The sequence below is a fragment of the Perca flavescens genome, chromosome 2 (assembly GCF_004354835.1).
Source record: "Perca flavescens isolate YP-PL-M2 chromosome 2, PFLA_1.0, whole genome shotgun sequence".
Taxonomy (NCBI): Eukaryota; Metazoa; Chordata; class Actinopteri; order Perciformes; family Percidae; genus Perca; species Perca flavescens.
Genome location: NC_041332.1, coordinates 2496040 through 2506039, shown reverse-complemented (window position 1 = coordinate 2506039; position 10000 = coordinate 2496040). Strand labels below are relative to the sequence as shown.

Sequence of the window (10000 nt, the reverse complement as noted above, 5' to 3'; positions counted from 1 at the left end):
TACAGGTCCAACACAAACTGACGAGAGACAGACAGGTTAGTGGCTACATCCTGGTTACTACACTCAGTTACAGGTCCAACTCAAACTGACGAGAGACAGACAGGTTAGTGGCTACATCCTGGTAACTACACTCAGTTACAGGTCCAACTCAAACTGGACGAGAGACAGACAGGTTAGTGGCTACATCCTGGTAACTACACTCAGTTACAGGTCCAACTCAAACTGACGAGAGACAGACAGGTTAGTGGCTACATCCTGGTAACTACACTCAGTTACAGGTCCAACACAAACTGACGAGAGACAGACAGGTTAGTGGCTACATCCTGGTAACTACACTCAGTTACAGGTCCAACTCAAACTGACGAGAGACAGACAGGTTAGTGGCTACATCCTGGTAACTACACTCAGTTACAGGTCCAACTCAAACTGACGAGAGACAGACAGGTTAGTGGCTACATCCTGGTAACTACACTCAGTTACAGGTCCAACACAAACTGACGAGAGACAGACAGGTTAGTGGCTACATCCTGGTAACTACACTCAGTTACAGGTCCAACTCAAACTGACGAGAGACAGACAGGTTAGTGGCTACATCCTGGTAACTACACTCAGTTACAGGTCCAACTCAAACTGACGAGAGACAGACAGGTTAGTGGCTACATCCTGGTAACTACACTCAGTTACAGGTCCAACACAAACTGACGAGAGACAGACAGGTTAGTGGCTACATCCTGGTAACTACACTCAGTTACAGGTCCAACTCAAACTGACGAGAGACAGACAGGTTAGTGGCTACATCCTGGTTACTACACTCAGTTACAGGTCCAACACAAACTGACGAGAGACAGACAGGTTAGTGGCTACATCCTGGTAACTACACTCAGTTACAGGTCCAACTCAAACTGACGAGAGACAGACAGGTTAGTGGCTACATCCTGGTAACTACACTCAGTTACAGGTCCAACTCAAACTGACGAGAGACAGACAGGTTAGTGGCTACATCCTGGTAACTACACTCAGTTACAGGTCCAACACAAACTGACGAGAGACAGACAGGTTAGTGGCTACATCCTGGTAACTACACTCAGTTACAGGTCCAACACAAACTGACGAGAGACAGACAGGTTAGTGGCTACATCCTGGTAACTACACTCAGTTACAGGTCCAACTCAAACTGACGAGAGACAGACAGGTTAGTGGCTACATCCTGGTAACTACACTCAGTTACAGGTCCAACACAAACTGACGAGAGACAGACAGGTTAGTGGCTACATCCTGGTAACTACACTCAGTTACAGGTCCAACTCAAACTGACGAGAGACAGACAGGTTAGTGGCTACATCCTGGTAACTACACTCAGTTACAGGTCCAACACAAACTGACGAGAGACAGACAGGTTAGTGGCTACATCCTGGTTACTACACTCAGTTACAGGTCCAACTCAAACTGACGAGAGACAGACAGGTTAGTGGCTACATCCTGGTAACTACACTCAGTTACAGGTCCAACACAAACTGACGAGAGACAGACAGGTTAGTGGCTACATCCTGGTAACTACACTCAGTTACAGGTCCAACTCAAACTGACGAGAGACAGACAGGTTAGTGGCTACATCCTGGTAACTACACTCAGTTACAGGTCCAACTCAAACTGACGAGAGACAGACAGGTTAGTGGCTACATCCTGGTAACTACACTCAGTTACAGGTCCAACTCAAACTGACGAGAGACAGACAGGTTAGTGGCTACATCCTGGTAACTACACTCAGTTACAGGTCCAACACAAACTGACGAGAGACAGACAGGTTAGTGGCTACATCCTGGTAACTACACTCAGTTACAGGTCCAACTCAAACTGACGAGAGACAGACAGGTTAGTGGCTACATCCTGGTAACTACACTCAGTTACAGGTCCAACTCAAACTGACGAGAGACAGACAGGTTAGTGGCTACATCCTGGTAACTACACTCAGTTACAGGTCCAACACAAACTGACGAGAGACAGACAGGTTAGTGGCTATATCCTGGTAACTACACTCAGTTACAGGTCCAACTCAAACTGACGAGAGACAGACAGGTTAGTGGCTACATCCTGGTAACTACACTCAGTTACAGGTCCAACTCAAACTGACGAGAGACAGACAGGTTAGTGGCTACATCCTGGTAACTACACTCAGTTACAGGTCCAACTCAAACTGACGAGAGACAGACAGGTTAGTGGCTACATCCTGGTAACTACACTCAGTTACAGGTCCAACTCAAACTGACGAGAGACAGACAGGTTAGTGGCTACATCCTGGTAACTACACTCAGTTACAGGTCCAACTCAAACTGACGAGAGACAGACAGGTTAGTGGCTACATCCTGGTAACTACACTCAGTTACAGGTCCAATTCAAACTGACGAGAGACAGACAGGTTAGTGGCTACATCCTGGTAACTACACTCAGTTACAGGTCCAACTCAAACTGACGAGAGACAGACAGGTTAGTGGCTACATCCTGGTAACTACACTCAGTTACAGGTCCAACTCAAACTGACGAGAGACAGACAGGTTAGTGGCTACATCCTGGTAACTACACTCAGTTACAGGTCCAACTCAAACTGACGAGAGACAGACAGGTTAGTGGCTACATCCTGGTAACTACACTCAGTTACAGGTCCAACTCAAACTGACGAGAGACAGACAGGTTAGTGGCTACATCCTGGTAACTACACTCAGTTACAGGTCCAACTCAAACTGACGAGAGACAGACAGGTTAGTGGCTACATCCTGGTAACTACACTCAGTTACAGGTCCAACTCAAACTGACGAGAGACAGACAGGTTAGTGGCTACATCCTGGTAACTACACATCCTGGTAAGTTACAGGTCCAACTCAAACTGACGAGAGACAGACAGGTTAGTGGCTACATCCTGGTAACTACACTCAGTTACAGGTCCAACTCAATCTGACGAGAGACAGACAGGTTAGTGGCTACATCCTGGTAACTACACTCAGTTACAGGTGTGTGTGTGTGTGTGTGTGACAGACAGTGTGTGTGTACATGTGTGTGTGTGTGTGTGTGTGTGTGTGTGTGTGTGTGTGTGTGTGTGTGTGTGTGTGTGTGTGTGTGTGTGTGTGTGTGTGTGTGTGTGTGTGTGTGTGTGTGTGTGTGTGTGTAGTGTGTGTGTGTGTGTGTGTGTGTGTGTGTGTGTGTGTGTGTGTGTGTGTGTGTGTGTGTGTGTGTGTGTGTGTGTGTGTGTGTGTGTGTGTGTGTGTGTGTGTGTGTGTGTGTGTGTGTGTGTGTGTGTGTGTGTGTGTGTGTGTGTGTGTCTGTGTGTGTGTGTGTGTGTGTGTGTGTGTGTGTGTGTGTCTGTGTCTGTGTGTGTGTGTGTGTGTGTGTGTGTGTGTGTGTGTGTGTGTGTGTGTGTGTGTGTGTGTGTGTGTGTGTGTGTGTGTGTGTGTGTGTGTGTGTGTGTGTGTGTGTGTGTGTGTGTGTGTGTGTGTGTGTGTGTGTGTGTGTGTGTGTGTGTGTGTGTGTGTGTGTGTGTGTGTGTGTGTGTGTGTGTGTGTGTGTGTGTGTGTGTGTGTGTGTGTGTGTGTGTGTGTGTGTGTGTGTGTGTGTGTGTGTGTGTGTGTGTGTGTGTGTGTGTGTGTGTGTGTGTGTGTGTGTGTGTGTGTGTGTGTGTGTGTATGTGTGTGTGTGTGTGTGTGTTACCAGGAACTGTCTGCTGGTCTCTGCTTCACTCTGCAGTCTGACGACAGGTGAAGTCAGCAGGTGGATCTGAGTCAGTAGCTGGACATGCTGAGAGACATCAGAGACATCAGAGACACATCAGATACACCAGATACACCAGAGACATATCAGAGAGACATCAGAGACACACCAGAGACACCAAAGACACATCAGAGACACCAGAGACACATCAGAGACACCAAAGACACATCAGAGACACCAGAGACACCAGAGACACCAGAGACATATCAGAGAGACATCAGAGACACACCAGAGACACCAGAGACACATCAGAGACACCAAAGACACATCAGAGACACCAGAGACATATCAGAGAGACATCAGAGACACCAAAGACACATCAGAGACACATCAGAGACACACCAGAGACACATCAGAGACACCAGATACACCAGAGACACATCAGAGACACCAAAGACACATCAGAGACACCAGAGACACATCAGAGACACCAGAGACACATCAGAGACACACCAGAGACACATCAGAGACATCAGATACACACCAGAGACACATCAGAGACACCAGAGACATATCAGAGAGACATCAGAGACACCAGAGACATATCAGAGAGACATCAGAGACACCAGAGACATCAGAGACACATCAGAGACACCAGATACACATCAGAGACACACCAGAGACATCAGAGACACACCAGATACACCAGAGACATATCAGAGAGACATCAGAGACACACCAGAGACACATCAGAGACACCAAAGACACATCAGAGACACCAGAGACACATCAGAGACACATCAGAGACACACCAGAGACACATCAGATACACACCAGAGACATCAAAGAGACATCAGAGACACATCAGAGACACCAGAGACACATCAGAGACATCAGATACACCAGAGACACATCAGAGACACACCATAGACATCAGAGACACATCAGAGACACACCAGAGACACAAGATACACCAGAGACACATCAGACACACCAGAAACATCAGAGACACATCAGAGACACACCAGAGACACACCAGAGACACACCAGAGACACACCAGAGACACATCAGAGACACATCAGAGTCATCAGATACACCTCAGAGACACATCAGAGTCTTTAGAGACACATCAGAGACACCTCAGAGACATCAGAGACACATCAGAGACACCAGAGACACATCAGAGACATCAGAAACACATCAGAGAGGCAGAGAACAGAGGCCTGGATACCCAACCTTAATTAGGACAACAGAGGCCTGGATACCCAGCCTTAATCAGACAACAGAGGCCTGGATACCCAGCCTTAATCAGGACAACAGAGGCCTGGAGACCCAGCCTTAATCAGGACAACAGAGGCCACCCAGCCTTAATTAGGACAACAGAGGCCTGGATACCCAGCCTTAATTAGGACAACAGAGGCCTGGATACCCAGCCTTAAGAGGACAACAGAGGCCTGGACACCCAGCCTTAATCAGGACAACAGAGGCCTGGATACCCAGACATTAGGACAACAGAGGCCTGGACACCCAGCCTTAATTAGGACAACAGAGGCCTGGACACCCAGCCTTAATTAGGACAACAGAGGCCTGGATACCCAGCCTTAATCAGGACAATCAGAGGACTGGAACAGCCTTAATCAGGACAACAGAGGGATACCCAGCCTTAATCAGGACAACAGAGGCCTGGATACCCAGCCTTAATCAGGACAACAGAGGCCTGGAGACCCACTTAATTAGGACAACAGATACCCAGCCTTAATTAGGAGACACATACCCAGAGACAACAGAGGCCTGGTTACCCAGCCTTAATTAGGACAACAGAGGCCTGGATACCCAGCCTTAATCAGGACAACAGAGGCCTGAGTCACCCAGCCTTAATTAGGACAACAGAGGCCTGGATACCCAGCCTTAATTAGGACAACAGAGGCCACATACCCAGCCTTAAGAGGACAACAGAGGCCTGGATACCCAGCATAATCAGGACAACAGAGACAGCCCAGAGACAACAGGCCATGGTTAGACAGAAACAACAGAGGCCTGGAGAGAGCCTTAAGAGGACAACAGAGGCCTGGATACCCAACCTTAATTAGGACAACAGAGGCCTGGATACCCAGCCTTAATTAGGACAACAGAGGCCTGGATACCCAGCCTTAATTAGGACAACAGAGGCCTGGATACCCAGCCTTAATCAGGACAACAGAGGCCTGGGTACCCAGCCTTAATTAGGACAACAGAGGCCTGGATACCCAGCCTTAATCAGGACAACAGAGGCCTGGTTACCCAGCCTTAATTAGGACAACAGAGGCCTGGATACCCAGCCTTAATTAGGACAACAGAGGCCTGGATACCCAGCCTTAATTAGGACAACAGAGGCCTGGTTACCCAACCTTAATTAGGACAACAGAGGCCTGGATACCCAGCCTTAATTAGGACAACAGAGGCCTGGTTACCCAGCCTTAATTAGGACAACAGAGGCCTGGATACCCAGCCTTAATTAGGACAACAGAGGCCTGGGTACCCAGCCTTAATTAGGACAACAGAGGCCTGGATACCCAGCCTTAATTAGGACAACAGAGGCCTGGTTACCCAGCCTTAATTAGGACAACAGAGGCCTGGTTACCCAGCCTTAATTAGGACAACAGAGGCCTGGTTACCCAACCTTAATCAGGACAACAGAGGCCTGGATACCCAGCCTTAATTAGGACAACAGAGGCCTGGTTACCCAGCCTTAATCAGGACAACAGAGGCCTGGGTACCCAGCCTTAATCAGGACAACAGAGGCCTGGATACCCAGCCTTAATCAGGACAACAGAGGCCTGGATACCCAGCCTTAATCAGGACAACAGAGGCCTGGGTACCCAGTCTTAATTAGGACAACAGAGGCCTGGATACCCAGCCTTAATCAGGACAACAGAGGCCTGGGTACCCAACCTTAATTAGGACAACAGAGGCCTGGGTACCCAGCCTTAATCAGGACAACAGAGGCCTGGGTACCCAGCCTTAATCAGGACAACAGAGGCCTGGATACCCAGCCTTAATCAGGACAACAGAGGCCTGGATACCCAGCCTTAATCAGGACAACAGAGGCCTGGATACCCAGCCTTAATCAGGACAACAGAGGCCTGGATACCCAGCCTTAATCAGGACAACAGAGGCCTGGATACCCAGCCTTAATCAGGACAACAGAGGCCTGGATACCCAGCCTTAATCAGGACAACAGAGGCCTGGGTACCCAGCCTTAATCAGGACAACAGAGGCCTGGGTACCCAACCTTAATTAGGACAACAGAGGCCTGGATACCCAGCCTTAATCAGGACAACAGAGGCCTGGATACCCAGCCTTAATCAGGACAACAGAGGCCTGGATACCCAGCCTTAATCAGGACAACAGAGGCCTGGATACCCAGCCTTAATCAGGACAACAGAGGCCTGGATACCCAGCCTTAATCAGGACAACAGAGGCCTGGGTACCCAACCTTAATTAGGACAACAGAGGCCTGGATACCCAGCCTTAATCAGGACAACAGAGGCCTGGGTACCCAGCCTTAATTAGGACAACAGAGGCCTGGATACCCAGCCTTAATCAGGACAACAGAGGCCTGGTTACCCAGCCTTAATTAGGACAACAGAGGCCTGGATACCCAGCCTTAATCAGGACAACAGAGGCCTGGATACCCAGCCTTAATTAGGACAACAGAGGCCTGGATACCCAGCCTTAATTAGGACAACAGAGGCCTGGATACCCAGCCTTAATCAGGACAACAGAGGCCTGGATACCCAACCTTAATTAGGACAACAGAGGCCTGGTTACCCAGCCTTAATCAGGACAACAGAGGCCTGGATACCCAGCCTTAATCAGGACAACAGAGGCCTGGGTACCCAGCCTTAATCAGGACAACAGAGGCCTGGATACCCAGCCTTAATCAGGACAACAGAGGCCTGGTTACCCAACCTTAATTAGGACAACAGAGGCCTGGATACCCAGCCTTAATCAGGACAACAGAGGCCTGGGTACCCAGCCTTAATCAGGACAGTGTGTGGCAGGTCTGGGACTTTAGATTTAGGAAATACCCAGATACACCAGAGAGAAAGCTAGAAGATCTTCACATTTTACAAACAGCATTCAGAGAGTTTAGATGTAGTTTACCCTAAAAGGAGACTGTCCCCACCAGAGACACCAGAGACAAAAGGAGACTGTCCCCATGTGTACCTGTAGAGAGTTTAGATGTAGTTTCCTAAAAGGAGACGGTTGCCATGCCTACCTGCTGTAGCTGCTGCTGCAGCCTGGTCCTCTGCTGTCCCCCCAGCTTCAGCGTGTACGGCTCAGGACAGTGTGTGTGTGTGTTACACAGTGTGTGTGTGTTACACAGGGTGTGTGTGTTACACAGGGTGTGTGTCTGCAGGCCCAGCTGGCGTCTCTTCCTGAGCAACTCCAGCTGCTGCTTCACCGTACGCAGCTCTGTGATTGGCTCGTCCTCCGCCTCGTCATCGCCCGGCCCTCTGTGATGAAAGCAGCGCGTCAGCAGGGTTCATGTGTGTTTGTGTATCTGTGTGTGTGTGTGTGTGTGTGTGTATGTATATGTGTGTGTGTGTGTTTGTGTGTGTATATATGTGTGTGTGTGTGTTTGTGTGTGTGTGTGTGTGTGTGTGTGTGTGTATGTATATGTGTGTGTGTGTGTTTGTGTGTGTGTGTTTGTGTGTATGTATATGTGTGTGTGTGTGTGTTTGTGTGTGTGTATATGGGTCATACGTGTGGTGCTGCTCTTGAGGTGTGTGTGTCTGAACAGGCTGAGGCTCCTCCTCTTCCTCGTGGCCTTCATCGTCCACTTCCTGTCCCGCTAGATCTTCTTTTAACTGAAACACAGCAGCTGATTGGTTAACTGAAACACAGCAACTGATTGGTTAACTGAAACACAGCAGCTGATTGGTTAACTGAAACACAGCAGCTGATTGGTTAACTGAAACACAGCAGCAAAAGACTCACCGTCTCAAACAGCTCCTCCATCAGCTCGTTGACCTCCTTTTCTACAGAGACACACACACACACACACAACAAGCCTTCAGCTAATGATGTCACACACAGAGACGTGTGTGTGTGTGTGTGTGTGTTGTGTGTGTGTGTACTGACTGGTGATGCGGACAGCCTTGTCGTCACGGTAATCCTCCACATCTGGTTCATCAATTTCGGCCAGGAAGTTATACTCGGGGTCATCTTCATCATCACACTCCTCTGAGGAAGAGGAACACAGAAAGAAGGTTATACACACACACACACACACACACACACACACACACACACACACACACACACACACACACACACACACACACACACACACACACACACACACACACACACACACACACACACACACACACACACACACACACACACACACACACACACACACACACACACACACACACACACACACACACACACACACACCTTCGTTTTCCATGTCTGAGGTCATCAGGCCTCTCAGCCAATCAGTCCAGTCCCTGTCCTCGTGGGCGGAGCTTGAGTCGTACATATCAGGTGTGATGTCAGGAGCTCGGAGCTCCGCCTCCAGCCGGCCCAGCGGGACGTCCCGTAGAGGACGCTTGGACCGAGTCCGGTACGCCATCAGACCCACTTCATCCTGGGACTCAGACAGAGGCTGAGACAGACAGACAGACAGACAGACAGACACACAGACAGACAGACAGACAGACAGAATTATATAAAAGAGACTTCAGATACAGTATTAGGGGACCACTAAGGTCTATATAAAAGAGACTTCAGATACAGTATTAGGGGACCACTAAGGTCTATATAAAAGAGACTTCAGATACAGTATTAGGGGACCACTAAGGTCTATATAAAAGAGACTTCAGATACAGTATTAGGGGGACCACTAAGGTATATAAAAGAGACTTCAGATACAGGGGACCACTAAGGTCTATATAAAGAGACTTCAGATACAGTATTAGGGACCACTAAGGTCTATATAAAAGAGACTTCAGATACAGTATTAGGGGACCACTAAGGTCTATATAAAAAGAGATACAGTATTAGGGGACTTAAGGTCTATATAAAAGAGATACAGATACAGTATTAGGGACCACTAAGGTCAATATAAAAGAGACTACAGATACAGTATAGAGGACCACTAAGGTCTATATAAAAGAGACTTCAGATACAGTATTAGGGACCACTAAGGTCTATATAAAAGAGACTTCAGATAAGAGACTTAAGGTCTATATAAGATACAGATACAGTATTAGGGGGGACCACTAAGGTCTATATAAAAGCATCCAG

The 10000-nt window shown here is 48.5% G+C and overlaps 1 protein-coding gene across 1 annotated transcript in view; it reads right to left on the bottom strand.

The window, feature by feature from the left end:
* Positions 1-10000, bottom strand: part of gon4la (gon-4 like a) — a 20301-nt gene that overhangs the window by 876 nt on the left and 9425 nt on the right. Inside the window, exons 10-15 of the mRNA XM_028602141.1 lie at positions 9149-9359; positions 8828-8929; positions 8684-8724; positions 8450-8553; positions 7962-8199; positions 3700-3786 (exon numbers count right to left, since the gene is read on the bottom strand). Of these exons, the coding sequence (XP_028457942.1) occupies positions 3700-3786; positions 7962-8199; positions 8450-8553; positions 8684-8724; positions 8828-8929; positions 9149-9359 (783 nt within the window). The remainder of the gene's footprint in view (positions 1-3699; positions 3787-7961; positions 8200-8449; positions 8554-8683; positions 8725-8827; positions 8930-9148; positions 9360-10000) is intronic.